At 41.9% G+C, this 14,849-nt stretch overlaps 1 protein-coding gene across 1 annotated transcript; it reads right to left on the reverse strand.

The window, feature by feature from the left end:
* Positions 1-13: 13 nt before the first annotated feature.
* Positions 14-10,962, reverse strand: LOC132333032 (telomere repeats-binding bouquet formation protein 1-like). The gene is made up of 13 exons (XM_059857765.1): positions 10,856-10,962; positions 10,546-10,674; positions 9,966-10,097; positions 9,446-9,506; positions 9,235-9,350; positions 8,973-9,095; positions 8,288-8,440; positions 7,085-7,216; positions 5,571-5,696; positions 2,958-3,033; positions 1,915-1,961; positions 884-949; positions 14-416 (listed from the first exon to the last, which is right to left on the reverse strand). The coding sequence occupies exons 1-10, from the start codon at positions 10,917-10,919 to the stop codon at positions 3,023-3,025; spliced, it is 1,047 nt and encodes a 348-aa protein (XP_059713748.1). The 5' UTR covers positions 10,920-10,962; the 3' UTR covers positions 14-416; positions 884-949; positions 1,915-1,961; positions 2,958-3,022.
* Between the last annotated feature and the right edge of the window lie 3,887 nt (positions 10,963-14,849).

The following is a 14,849-nucleotide window of genomic DNA, read 5'->3' on the forward strand; positions in this document are numbered from 1 at the left end:
CGGGGGCGGTGACGTCGGGGGGGCCTCGATCCCCGCTCCTTCCAGCCCTGGTGCCCCCCCGGTCCCCGGGCGGAGGGGGAGGAATCCGCTCCGGGGCGCGGAACGTGACGTGCACGCTGGCAACGCTCCTCGTTGCCAGACCCTCGGCCCCAGCTCCGGGCTGCACCTTCGCGACGGGAAAAACCCAGGGTCTCAACAGTTGGTGTTCAGCGCATAGTACAAGTGGGAATCAGCGAGCTGCAGGTCCTGGACAGTAACAGGTAGCTTCTGGTTCTTAGGGACACACAAGGAGCAGAAGTAATTTCCTGGTGTAATGGTTTATCACCTAATCAGCAGCCAGGAATTAGTGCTCCAGAAGACTGACATTATGATATCCTGTATTTCTCTTTTGCATTCTCTTTCAGAACACAGATGTGCTAAAAGGAAAAAAAAGAAAACCAACCTACAATATTTATCAACCTCTATCTTCGAATGAAATGCAAGACTGATTTTCAGTTATATTCCAAACATTTTAATAAAAACACGCTAGAACCATAATTGTTGCAAGTTTCCTTGCAGTAAACTTGAGATTCTAATATTCTTTCCAAGTTTATCTGTAATATATAGGATTATATATTCTAAAGAACTTAGGTTTGTTAAATTACTGCATACACCTCCTGCTGCTGAGCAATAGCACAGATTGACTGTGTCTTCAGCAGAACTGGTTTGTCTTAGTAGAAAGACTTAGAAAGGAAAAACTTTCTGAGTTTATCAGAATTAAGAAAGTACTTTTGAAAACAAAGGAGGGAAAAAAGACCAACCCTCTTAGTTTATGATGTTTCTAAGTCTACTACTCTGTGCAGCCTAAGGAAGCTGTAATGGAATAAGGGAAGAGAGATCTTACAGCCATGTTATCCATGAGTGTGTGGCAAACCTTCACACAGAGTGCCTGCACGGCCGCTTTGAAGACCTGGTGACAGAAGAGCAACATAGGATTGAGCTGAGACAGACAAATATCCAATTCAAGTCAAATGACAAGTGATTTCATTTTCAGATGGGGCCACAGATTGTACGCTGCTCACCATCCTGGGGCTTCAGGATGTCCTGCAGCATGGCTGAGCCATGAGACTTGTGGAGTAGAATTATAAAAAGCACAAACATTTCTTATGCATCTATATTGCATTACACTTAATTTTTCATTAGTGTCAAGAGCATATCCAACCACAAATTTATCTGGAATTTCAAAGCCAGTATCTGTAAGAAAATACAGTTCTTTTTATACTTCAGTGGTGTAAGTAGCTTTGAAATGCACAGTTGGTATTCAACACATACTTGAGCTGAGAGTAATAGGCATCATCTCCTTCAGGGTGCTTTCTTAAAATCTGAGCTGTAAATTGATGACAGAGGTTAGAATCTAAACCATTCCCATGAGTCAGTAATATAATGAAGGTGTTAAGAGAATGATTTTTATTAACAAAATAATTGTTTAAAACCTAGTTATGAGTTAGTCCTGGGAGAGGACACAAGGAGTGAGATTTTACTTGAGTGAAAGTAGATGAACTGTGATTCAGTAGGACTTTTCAGTTTGGAAACAAGGCAAGTTTAATAATGTGAAGTCAAAACAAATGCCCTCTAGGGTCAAAGCAAAGCCAAACATAGTTAAGGTTTGATCTGTTTCTGCTATCTAAATTTGTATATCAAATAGCTAAACCTGCACTCAGGCCAACCAGGGGAAAAAAACAAGGTGGTCATGAGGTCTCAGGATAGCATAGCTGTTCATTAGCTGTTTATGTGGTTTCTCCCCATTTCTCTTGACCTTCATGAAAGTTATGTGCCAGCTGTCAGATGTGCTGCCTGAATTGAAGTTGCAGGACTGCTTTGGAAAATACAGAAAAAAAAAAACCAAAAAAAACCTGAGAAAACCACGATACTTACAGTCTGGTCTGTTTCCTGGATTCTGACATGTCGTTTTAAGGAGCAGGCTGTAAGGCAGAGCAGAGAAGGTTGGTTTTTAAAATGCCTTGCCCTAAGCTCTAGACTTCCATTCTCCCACACCTCCCCATAAGCGTCTAAAATCATTCACTTAAATGAAAACAGTGAGATGATTGCACAGAAAGGAGCAGCGTTCAGCCTTGAAGTGGAGGGAGAAGCAAAGGCTCTGATCTGTCTGTCCAAGTGGCTCCACTTTGTATTCAGTTCCCTTCAATCCCGTGTCTCAGATCTTCGCCCTTCCATGCAGCAATGCCTCAGCACACTCAAACAGCACAGAGGGGGAAGCATGTCCAAGTGGCCAGTAATGATTTTAGTGGGGAGGGAGGGAGAAAAGGACAATTTCTTCTGCAAAATTACATCTATTCTTGCTTTGCCTGTGCACTTCAGAAGAAACTAAGAACCTCCTGGACAGTCACTAGAAGGACTGTCTGGATAACTGATGCTTAAAGCAACTGTTTTTATAGAGCATTGTGGTTACTTGACAGACACAGGGATGTTCCACACAATTTCTTTAGAGATCTACTAAAAGCAGATCTAGAATGCTACTTGAAGTCATCTTCCCAGGGCTGACAGACTCAGATTCTGAAAACCTCTATGGTTGAGGGTATTAAGAAATCTTCAGAGTGCTGTCATTCTAGTATTGAGGCAACTGAGGTGGTGTTAGAAAACCTATGGAAAGAGATGAATTTCCTTCAAACATAAAGTAAGAAACAGGGAATGCATCAGACTTCATGGACTACATGGAAAGAGCCATAAAACCTTTTTTTATTAATTTGAGCAGTGAAGATGGTAGTGCACAGGTAAATTTCCCACTTTAAGAAACACTTAATTTTTCAGCAGCTGGATAAGGATTACTTCCTGCATTTGCTTCCTCCCACTCCAAACTTCAAGCCAAACAAGCACCTGTCAGCATACACTGCCTATTGACCCAAATGATTTGAAGATGTCAGTTAGGGGCTTTATCCTTGTACCTTACAGGTATATACCTTTTACTATCATTGGTTTCTTGTCTTTTATTTTTGAAAGCAGAGCTTTCATTGTTCTACCAGTCTCAATAATGTCCTGAAAGAGATAAAACAATAATTATTATAACAATCCTTCAAGTTGGAAAGGAAAACCAGACTGTCAGTGGATTAAATGAGAACATACCAACCTGGCAGCACAGTAACATACTTAATTATTATATGTAGTATGTATTATTTTGAAAAGAAGGGAGAAAAAAAAATCTGTATCATTCCACAACTCCTTCAGTCATTACCTACCTCTACTACTAACACATTCTGAAGGAAGGGAAAGGGAAAAGGAAAAGGAAAAGGAAAAGGAAAAGGAAAAGGAAAAGACTTAAATTGCAATTTGCAGAAAATTACACAGGCAAGAAAAGCACACTAAAACACTCAGTTAAAAAAAATTGCACTGATTTTCAAAGGAGATTGTTGCTTGAACTACTGACTTTACTTTGGTGCTTTCTGAAGAGTCTCTCTGTTAGTATTTATGAAAGCTTAAAATGTGGTGATAAAGGCACCTATGTCAGGGCCAAATATTTCTCCATGTAGAGCACTAGCATTCTAGAGCCACACTGAATGAGTCAGTTTAATATGGTTCATTTCTGGGCATTCTGGGATAAAATGGGGAATAGGCTCTTTGGGAGCAGTCATCACTGATCACTTCAAGTTTCCCCTGAGATCAGGGGGAATTATTCACTGTTTCAAAGCCCAGTAATTTAAATCAGTGTTAAGTGGCTGGAAGTATGCAGTATCAAATCCATCTTAAATCCATCTTAATAAAGATGGATTTCCTGGAACATACACAAGAACAGTTGTTTCCCTTTAAAAGCGGAAGATGCTAATTCACATCTTCCCATTTAGTGCAGACAGTTCCTCTCCAAAAAAAACTGATTTTTTTTTTCAGAAGAATCATTCTAGAAGGAGAAAGAAGAGATGGAAGTCATATAAAGTATGCCCAAAAGGGTTATCCTTATTTGAAAGGTGTGCTGCTCTTGCTTTTTGCAATAGGATGGAGTTTGAGCTCTGCCCCTGACGTTGTCATGTTGAGTGTTCTGCTGTATGTTTATTCCAGTGAATGTACAATATCCACCCTTTGGGGCAGATCAGCAAATCAGTTCCCACAGCTTTACAACCCTGAGCATTTCATGCATCCAAATATTAAAATTATGGGTTTGAATGTCCAGCAATTAAAAATTAACTCAACTTCTTTTTCTATCTCATAGAAAATCTGGGGTTACAATAAACAAGAATACTTCCCACAATACGGATGCCTCCATTCTCTGCACACCTGCAACTCAGTCTGATCTGCAGTACTGATAAAAGTTGCAGGTTGTAGTTTCACACAAATCCAACGTTTTTTCCTGGGATTTTTGCTCACATGGAAATTATCTAAAGGATTTACTTTCATTTTCTCCTTAAACTCTGGAAAGATGTGGTTAGTTTTATACTATTTTGGTAAGTAGGCCAACCTCATCATCCTGTTTTTCAACTGAGTTTCTTCTGTGTAAAATTTCTTTTGCTTTCTTCCAGTAGTCTTGCAAACATCTTTTTCTGACTTGCACATCCAATTCTTCTGCATTGTTCACATTTAAAGAGTTATCATATAAATTCAGAGACAACTGTTCAGCTTTATAAAATACAAAACAACATTAATATTTAAAATTTTACCAAGTAACATTTTTAAAGTATTTATTATATTTTAGTATGCTGAGGGACAGCCCCAATAATTTAATGCAAAAAACCAATTTTTATAAAATTTAGATTTATACATAAATGTCAACATACTTGAAATATACTCTGCAGTTACAAGAGGTGAGCTTGCAACTATAGTTCCTATAAACTGTTTTCACAATGATGCCGTGGGAAAAAAAAAGCTTTTTCATTGAATTAATTCTGGGTTCTTCACCAGTATGAGTCTCTGCTTTTTTAAAAAAACAATTCCATATTAATGGACACTACCAATCTCCACACCTCCTCAATCTGACACAAACCTCTCAGTTGTGCTTGCAGCACAGAAATGTAGATACCTGTTTGTTTTTCCTAATTACCAACTGCACACCCTCCACATGCTGGAGATTAGAGGACAAGGTCTCTGTGTTTCATGGGAGGGATTGTACACATAAGTAATAAAAAACTAAAACAGGGGACCCAAAAATACATCCTATTTTAGAATAAAAAGATCAAGATTTCTTAATATTAGAAATTAATGCAGACACAGTGATTTTGGGCTTGATTATCTCCTGGTTTATTCTCTCCTTCTAGTGGTACATCCCCAGGAAGAGAGTATCCAGTGGGTGTTGAATGACAATGTTTGTATTTTCCACACCATTTAGAGATGGGAAAGCTTTAAGAACTGGCCCTACGTGGAGAGGTTTCACAAATGCATTTTTGCAACACTGTTGGAATTTTTACTTCCCTTTTTTCTGCCTAAGTCAGTTCTTGATGACAAAAAGGCAACTTTCTGTGCAGAAAACAAACATCTTTTGGAGTACACAGAATTACAAAGCTGCCACTGTTAAAATCCCTTGGGGAATCAGCAGAACACGGAGATGGAAACAATCCCTCTCCTTTTTAAAGCAGTCACAGCGAGCTTACTCATTTGTTTGCAGTTCTGCAGCACAAAAGTAGCAGCTTTGATGAGTTCCTCGTCCTGAGACTCTGTCAATACCTGAATCATGAGTGGCAGCCCGTTGTTCTGAAGCAGCTCACGCTGGTTCTCTTCTAGAACAAGACAAGGTAAAGGTTTGGTTTGGTTTCAGCCCCACACACCTTCACCTTACAGCCATTGTAGGGGCCAACACTGGCAGCTATCTGCACGTTTCTGTAGAGAGAGAGATTTTCATTCCAGACCCGAGCCTGCTGCAGTGACAGCAGGAGAGCTTTACATCCCACAGGATGATGTGACCAGAACTCAGGTTGCTGTAAGAAAACTGAAGGATGACTGAGACAAGTTATACAACAGAGCTCCAAACTCATTTAATTGTGGCCTAAAACATTTGAATAATGACTCCTGTATTTCTTCTCTTCCATTACCTGCTCTTGGAGTAGATATGTGACATTTCTGTGAGGTCTGAGATGCAGAAATATCAAAATCTCAAGGTTTATATTTAACAAAATAAAATTAGTAGTTTAATCCTGGTCTAGCCAATCTGTTCCTCCTCATTTATTATGTAATTAGCTGAATTTTTATTGTGATCTCATTCCCATATGGATTCATATAACTGATAACTTGCTAAACATAGTTCTTTCTTCTTGAAACTTAATTAAAAAAAAGAAAGAAAAAATTTTAACATATTTATTTTGACAGTGTTGACATTTTAGGAGAAACCTTTCTTCTGTTTGTTTAATATTTTTTCTATTCAAAAGACATTTTCCATTAAGTTTTGTGTCACTAATTCTTCATGAAAAAATGTCTGCTAAAATAAATTTCTGACCTATTGAGCTAATTATTGAACATGTTATTGGCACTCAGAGGATGAAAATCAACCGGGATTTTTGAACATAAGGCCTTTTTCTTGTTTCTCTAAACATACATGAGAAAAACCAGAAGTACAAATGAATTTCCCTTTCTCTTTGCTTGCACTACCACAGAACACCAACTGAAGTGCTGTATTTGTACCAGATATGCTTGGGCAAGCCCTGAGGAACTTGACAAAACCATTTCAGGGCTACCTCTTGCTCCTGAAAACCAATGCACTTACATGGCTTTTACAAATATTCCTGGCCTTGTAAGCAGTGGACAGAAGCTGTATGTGCCAAGGACCATGAAAAAGAGAGCTCAAGAGAACTCTTTTGCTGGGCCTGGAAAGCTCTGTGTCCAGAGCTTTCAGGTCTGGATTAATTATTCCCTGTGACACCTAAGCCCAGCTCTGAATTCTTGCATATTTAGTCTACTTTTTCAAAGCTACTAAAGACACTTCCTGCTAACAAGCTTTGAAATTTAAAGATGGAACGTTATAGAACATAGACATTTTTGTCCACATACTGAGACTGTATTATTTAATAGAACAATCGTGTCCCAGCCTTGATGAAGTGACACCACGGGAGGAGTCAGTGGATGAGAATTTAGGAGAAGCTGACAGACAGGAAAAAGAAAAAGCAGATCTTACCACAAACTTCAGTACAGTGTCCAATTGTTAGAATAATACTGATTTTTTCTCCTGTGCTCAGTGTCTCATTGGACAGCAGCTTCAGCAGCTCTGACACAGTGTGATACTTTGCCAAGACAACACCCATGGCAGCTGTTTGTTAAAATAATTGGAAGAAAATAAACAAGATCATGAGTGTACAGGAATTATCCAAGGATAAAATCCTGGGTTTTGAGGGAACTCTACAAAGCCCTCAAAGCCTTGGGCCTGCTCAGCCCTGCCCTGCTCCACCTTGAACAGTTCAGATTAGCCCACCCCTCCTGTGCTGCTCCCAAATCCAGCCCTGCCCATCCTCCCAGCCTGTGCTCCACGGAGAGGAGGCAGAAGATCTGAGGAATGAATTGGCACTGTGCAAGTTTTGGAGATCCCTGCTGAGTTTCTCCACGTCCTTTATCAGCTCCAGCCTGGAGCCAGAGAGAGTTGAATAAGACAACAGAGTATCTGCCATAAGAAGAGCAGGGGGCAAGCCCTTGCTGGCACTGGCAACACCACTGCTAGTCCATCCACGCTGAGGCCCAGTCCTGTCAGACCCAACTGATCTGAAACTACCCCCACAACTAGTGCAGGGTGATGCTTTTCAACTTTTGGGAACTTCCATTTGAAGCTCTTATGGCAGAAGTGTGAGATCCACCAACCATGGCCACAGCACAGGCTCGTCAGGATCACAGGTTTCTGCAAACCTTCTGTGGAAAACACAAAACCTCATCAGGAGAGCAGTACCCGGCCAGCAAACCAGAGCAGAGTGTGCTCTGCAGAAACACCACATGTGCTCAGCTCCACCTCTAAATGACTAAAGCTTCCTAAAGCTACACAATTCATTACTGAGGCATAGGCCTAACGCCAGGATCCAAACTGACTGGTCAGATCCAGGCCCAGAGCTCAGCTCTACTTACCCAGCACGGGCTGGAGCATCTTATTTTTAATTTTCAGTTGGGTTTAAATTTCACTGTATTTATTTTAGCAACAATGGGACAGTAATCCACCTCAGATGAACTGAATCATCCCCCACTTACACCTCTGAGTTTTAAAAAACACTGCAACATCCACTGGGATGTATATAACTTAACTGCCTTTAAGCATTCATTTCTGCAACTTTTCCACCAGCGCAAGACTTTAAAAATTGCATTTTAAAATTACCATAGATAAAAATGTCTTTCCACTCACAGTTATTAGCAATACAGGCATCCAGAGTCTTTGTTACAACCACGGCAAGCTTCATGCTGGAGTGACTCAAACAGGAATCATGCATAAGCTCAAGGAGAACTTTGGCTAATGTATCCAATCCTCCAATAGAAACAAAATATTTCTGCACATATGCTTAGTGGAAAAAAGAAAAAATATGATTTAAGAGACAGAGTTTGCAAATTATTTTAGCATTTCACTAAGTAAATCAATCAGAGTTTTTCTGTGCATGTGTTAGTCCTTACATTTCTTATACAACAGAAGCTGGAGATACATTAATCTCAAGAAAGGCAGTAACTGCATATAAAATAGTTACAGGAAAACATGACCCTGATATGTGCACACAAATGGCAAACATCATGCCCAAGTTCTACCTAAGTCATTGTTTTCAGTCATGTCATAAGGACTTTCATTTAGACACACTTTTAATCAGAACAGCTCCCAGCAGTTTCACTGACCCTATCAAATGTAAGCAGGCTGTGGCTATTTGTGGACTTGAGCACAGCACAGTGTAAGTAAAGATGGTGGAATACAGTGGTCAGAGTAAAAATTGCAAGAACAGCAAATGTCTTTGTAGTGACTGACAAGAAAGAAAAAACCATTTAGCTCCCTAATTAAACTTCCTTTTATCAAATGCAAAACTGTGTAAAGCTTGAGCTGCACTTACAGTTATTTGCAATTGTGAGACCAAGAAATGAACAGATGGGACGAACTATCTCAGGCTCTGTGCAACTCTCGAGCCACTCTTTGGCATAGGGAAAAACTGAACAGCAAATGTTCTGATTATCTTCTGGAAAAGTAAAAACAAATTACCCCAAATCAAAACGCAATGAAATCAACTTCAGCTGAACAGTAAAAATGAAACCAAAGTGTTACAGATTTGGAGAGTATCTTTGAACTTCTTCCACAATTTTCAGAGCAACACCTACCGTTCTGGGGGTTGTTGACACAGGCACAGAGAGTGCTGCACACTGAGGACCAGAGCTGATAGCAGGGATCAGTGTTTTCAGCTGGCAGATTCTTCTCAGACGTGGAGAGAGTTGTTCTGTTAAGGACAATGCAAACAAGTCCCAGATAGTCAAGGAAACATAGCTGCTAACCAGCCTGCTATCTGTCTGTTTGAATTGCAGCCCTGTTTACCTGAATAACTGCAGCAGCAGGCTGATGCAGCCTGTGTCTCTGACATGGGTTTGCCCATTTTCTAAAAGAGAACACACACAAGACTCCAGAGACAAATGCAACTGCAGACAAAATCTTAACAGCAAGTTTAAATTACATACATACATTCCCTTTCCTAAGCACATCTCCTCCCCAGAAGGAAATACAAAATCACATCAACATATTGGTAAATAACTTTTCTTTGTCTCTCTCTTTCTAGACACTCTCAGAAAATATGAGTTTGCATTTGCAAACTCTCTTTTTAGAACTAAACCACGTTCTGCTGTTTAAGGAAATCCCAGTGAGCAATGACCTACTTCGACAATTCAGGTTCAGTTACATGCAAACATTCATCTTTATAAATTCACTTCACCACAACATTGCTTATTGAATGTCCAAATCTATTTATTGAATGTCCAACTGCTTACTGACTGTTCCAAATTTTGGACTGCAGATTGGCAAACAGGAGTGTTGTTGTAACACAGAAAAAAACCCAACTTACTATTATTTGACACCAGTACTAAGATGACATAAACAGACATTCTTTTCAAGTTCACACCAGAATCCTTTTTAATTAAAAATAAAATGAGGTCTTCAAACAATGCAGAAGTACACAAAGTCTGTTGACAATACACTGAAAACAGAAAGGGAAAACCATTAAGTCCTGAAGTAAGCCACTCATCATCTTAAATTATTAAGTTTCAGTTGTGGCCAGTATGTGGGGAGCAGAGACAGGGCAGGACTATGAAGTGCCTGAGGGCTTCCCCCTGCAGTGAGTTCTACACCAAGCAGGACCCTGGCAAGCTTTGGAACAATCCAGGAGTCACTGAACACTTGCTGCTGAGGGACAGGGGGAGTGCAGCTGTCTGGTAACCTAAAGACACCCTGTGTGCACAAGTCAGCAAGGCACAGATCAAATCTGGGGATGGACAGGGCAACTGGGGAACCTTCCCTGCCCTTGCTCCAACTGACAATCCTGTAGTCTCATTTTGTGTGACCAAAAGAAAATGGAGACAAAGCAGGAGCACAAGTAAGGACAGGGGGCCATAGCACACTCAGAAATACAGTGCTATTTTTATTACCATTACTCTCTATAATAATCCCCAATGTAAATAAAGCTGCTTCCTTTACGATGCAATGAGCACTCGACTTGGCAAGGTCATTTATAAACATCAAACCACCAATTTCTCGAAAGTATTCACTCGCTTCACCTACAAGAGGAAAAGAGAACAGAAACTTTTGCTTTTGTTTCTCTGCAAAATGAAAGGCTTCTAAGATTTTCCAACATCTCAAGCCTTGTGTCCTTTAAACATTTTTACAGTGCCCACAAGTTCTTGGCATATATGGTGAACATAAATGACTGCATGGTTTCTAAGGAAAAGCCTTTCTTACTGTTTTGTTGGCAAATGGAATAGATAGTGATCAAAGCCTCCTTCTGAGACAGAGGGCAGTCCATCTGATATTTAAGGCATTCAAGCAGTAAGTTCAGATCTGTTTTCATATCTAGGAGCAAACACAAAAAACTTCATTAAGAATGTTATATTTTCCATATCTTAATCAAGTCAGTATTAGAGTAAACCTGTCCAAAATGTAGTATGTATGTGTATTTTAAAAAAGAGGGAAAAGTGAGCCAAAATGGAGCTACATCACTTCTATTCAGCCACAAACAACAAACCTAGAAATATTTCTGTCCATAGTTTGTTATTTGAGCATGATTTCCTTTGCACAGTAGCAGCCTCCTTTTAATATTTCTGGCCTTTCATTACTAGTAATTCTTAGTAAGTCTGATGTAAACTACTAAATATTAAATTTACAATTGCAAGGTGCATTAAGTGTAAATAATACACAGCCATTCAAGCATTCAGAGTGCAAATAAAATTCAGAGTGCAGCTGAAAATCTGTGGAGTAGTAAGGAAAGAGTCCAAGAGCACAAGGCTGCTCCGTGGTACTGAGGTACAGGAGACAGAAACCATGCAGCACAGCAGCAGAGCCCTCAGTCAGGTGGGTGGAGACATAACAGAAAATATTCTCTGGGCACCTACAGACAGCCCCAGGTGGGTAAAAGACCTGGAAAATCTGCTTCTTAGTCTTTGGGCTATAATCAAAAGACTTACTTGATAATTATATCTTACAGTGACAGAAGGTGTTGTTTACTGTAAACCCTTACAAGGTTCGAGGGTTCTTAAAGAAGTTAAAATACAATAAAAATGCGGATAAATATTAGCAAATTAAAAAAAAAAAGTGACTTTGTGGTGGTGTGTTTTACTATGTGTGTAGGTTTGGCATTGGATCTACCCTTTGCATATCCAACACAGTATCCAAAATTTGGCAACTAGGAAAAAGCACGTTTTCCCAACTGCTCACCACCCCACAACAGGCCTATCACTACAGTCTACTAAAACTTTGTAAAACTGATGCAGATTATAACAACAAATTATATTAGATATCTTACCACACTGATTTATCTGCACCTTTTGAGTGTTCATTTTTGTTTTATCTCTGTTCTTGTTCTACAACAGCAAGGAAAAAGTGTTTTCAGTTCTGTTCAGATTAGCAGTGTTTATAACAGATGCAGTAGAAATGGCATCATTTTTCTAAAATGCACTTTTTCCAGTTTTTCTGCTTTTACTCTGTCATCTCTCACACACACAGTTTAACTGTTGTATGGCAAAGTTTCCCTTTGGAAATACAGCATTTTATAATAGCCCTGCATTTATAACTACCAGGTTATCAGCTTTGAGAGTGGACATTCTGCAGAAATCAGGTCACTCCATGTTACCACTGAGGGGCACTGTCAGTAAAGAACATCCCCTGCTCTGTGTCACTGATCACAACAAAGCTGATCCAACTTTCCTTACCAGAGTGGCCAACTCTGCCATCAGCCAACAACTGGCACTAAGACCAACTCATGTGACTTGGGGGGTGGACACTCTAAAACACTCGGCCTCCAGCTGCTCAAGGAGCCACCAAACCATCAGCATTGTTCTGGCAGCACTGATCAAACCCAGGGCAGTGAGCACAGAGACGTGTTCCTTACAGGGAGAACCCATTGAAATTCCCCAAAGACACTGGCACATTACATGAACCATGTAACCCACCAAACCCCACAGCATTGCTTCTTCACAAACCCCACGGGGCAGCCTCAAAGCAGAGCAGCAGAGTGACATTCAGCTTTGGAGGCACAAAGATGCTCCCTCAAACACGCCCCAAGTCCCAAACAGGGAAGGTTGATGCAAGCATCACAGTAAGCTCTTACAATTTCTCCAAAAATTACTTAGCTCCAGGTAGAAACTTTAAATCAGTGGCGAATGCAGCTTAAGAATGGATTCATTTTCCTTCTCCAAGTGGAGCAAAGGCTCAAAGCAGAATCATTGTCATCCTAATGAAGACAGCCAGTTCTGCTTTCTCTTGGGAGTTACTGATCGCCCCCATTCCTTTCCTGCTTCCCTTAGAGATTGAGAATTGAGAGTTCCTCTCCCTGCAGCCTTTCAGAAGTGATAACAGACATGCATTTCATTTTCCTGCAAATCCAACCCTGCCACAACAAGGAAAAGCTTGCCAGCCTTCCTCACCTCTTTTTGTCCTACTGCCACCAGCCCGCCAACCTAAGAAAAAGCACAACTCACCCAAATAAAAGGAAGGCTGTAAAAATGAGTTTGCTCTGGAGCTAATTGCTTTTCAGAAGAGTTTAATTTAATACGTGTTTATACAATTATACAATATAGGAAGCACAAGGGGTTTAAAACTGTATGCATACAAGGACACATCTTGACCTTTACCTGGATCTTTTTTACTTTTGCAACCCACAGAAGGTACACAAAATAGTATTGATAAGCCAGCCTACATTAATTAGAGGCAAACAGCTCACCTCGCTTGCTGCATCACAGAGCAAGGTGGCAAGACAAGCAACTAGATTTGCTTCAACAAACAGCTGGCAAATGTTGCATCTAAAACTCTTCTCCATCAGGTATGGAAAATAACCCAGTAACATTGCTTCAAACCTCAGAAACCACTCCTGGAGAAGTGCAGATCTGTCAACCTGTGTGCTCAGCAGCACCAGAGCACATGGCTGGCACGGTGAGCAGACCAGCCAGCCTGGGCAGGACTTATCCCTCGAAACCCAGGGAGCAAAGGCCAGAGGGGAGAAGTGCGGGTTGTTGGCGTCCTGTGGAAACCAAACCCCGCAGCAGCAGCTGAGGCCCTGAGGACGCTGCTGTGGAACAGGACTTGGGGCTGTCCTGGCCTATTGCAGCTCCCTCGCACCCTCCTCCCTCAGATGGGCCGTGTGTGATTTACAGCTCTTTATCAGATCAGCCCAAATATAAAAGGGAAAGAACATATAAAGTTAAAAAAAAAAAGGGGGGGGGGAGGTTGAAACGCAACATTCTAAAGATGAAACAGCAGCTGCATTCTTCTGTGGGAAAGTTGGGGAATCCCGAGGGGGAAAACGGGGCACGGCTCGGGTACCTGTGATCCAGGGGCGCGGGCGGCTCCGGGCAGACCCCGAGGCGAGGCGGGTGCCCGCTGCCGAGCGCTGTCCGGCTGAGGGGTGGGATCTGCGGGCTGAGGGGTGGGAACTGCGGGCTGAGAGATCGGATCTGCAGGCTGAAGGATGGGATGTGGGGGCTGAGAGATGGGATGTGGGGGCTGAGAGATGGGATCTGCGGGCTCAGGGATGGGATCTGAGGGCTGAGAGATGGGATCTGCGGGCTGAGGGATGGGATGTGCAGGCTGCGGGACGAGATCTGCGGCCTGATAGATGGGATTTGCGGGCTGAGGGATGGGATTACCGAGTTGAAGGACAGCAGAGACCCCGCCGGCCTGAGCGCTGGGACCTCGCGGAGCTGAGGGCAGAGCCCGGCCCCGCCCCTCAGGAGACGCCACAGCCGCAGCGCCGCCCCAGCGCCTCAGGGTGCGGCCGCCCTCGGACTCGGGACAGCCCTGAGCCTTCCCCTCAGCCAGGCGAGAAGCGCTTGGAATTGTAGAACCGTCAGGGGTGAAAGAGATCTTTAAGACCATCAGTTCAACGTCAGGCCAACACTGACACTGCAAACCCTAAACCACTAAACCATTTCCCAGTGTCAGATCCAGAGGCCTCTTTAACAGCTGCAGGGATGGCAACTCCACCACCTTTCTGGCCAACCTATTCCCCGCCCTGAACAGTGAAAATTATTTTCTAAAATCTAACCTGAATTTCCTCTCAACGTGAGGTCACTTCCTCAGGCTCTCAGTGCAGGCCCAGCAGAAGAGAGCAGCCCCCCCTCAGTGCACGCTCCTGTCAGGGAGTTGAGAGAGCGGTGAGGTCCCTCCTGAGCCTCTTCTCCAGACTGAACAAACCCAGCTCCCTCAGCTACTCCTCATGGGACATGTTTTCTAGAGCCTTTGT

Source organism: Haemorhous mexicanus, chromosome 12, assembly GCF_027477595.1.
Source record: "Haemorhous mexicanus isolate bHaeMex1 chromosome 12, bHaeMex1.pri, whole genome shotgun sequence".
In the NCBI taxonomy this organism is placed as follows: domain Eukaryota; kingdom Metazoa; phylum Chordata; class Aves; order Passeriformes; family Fringillidae; genus Haemorhous; species Haemorhous mexicanus.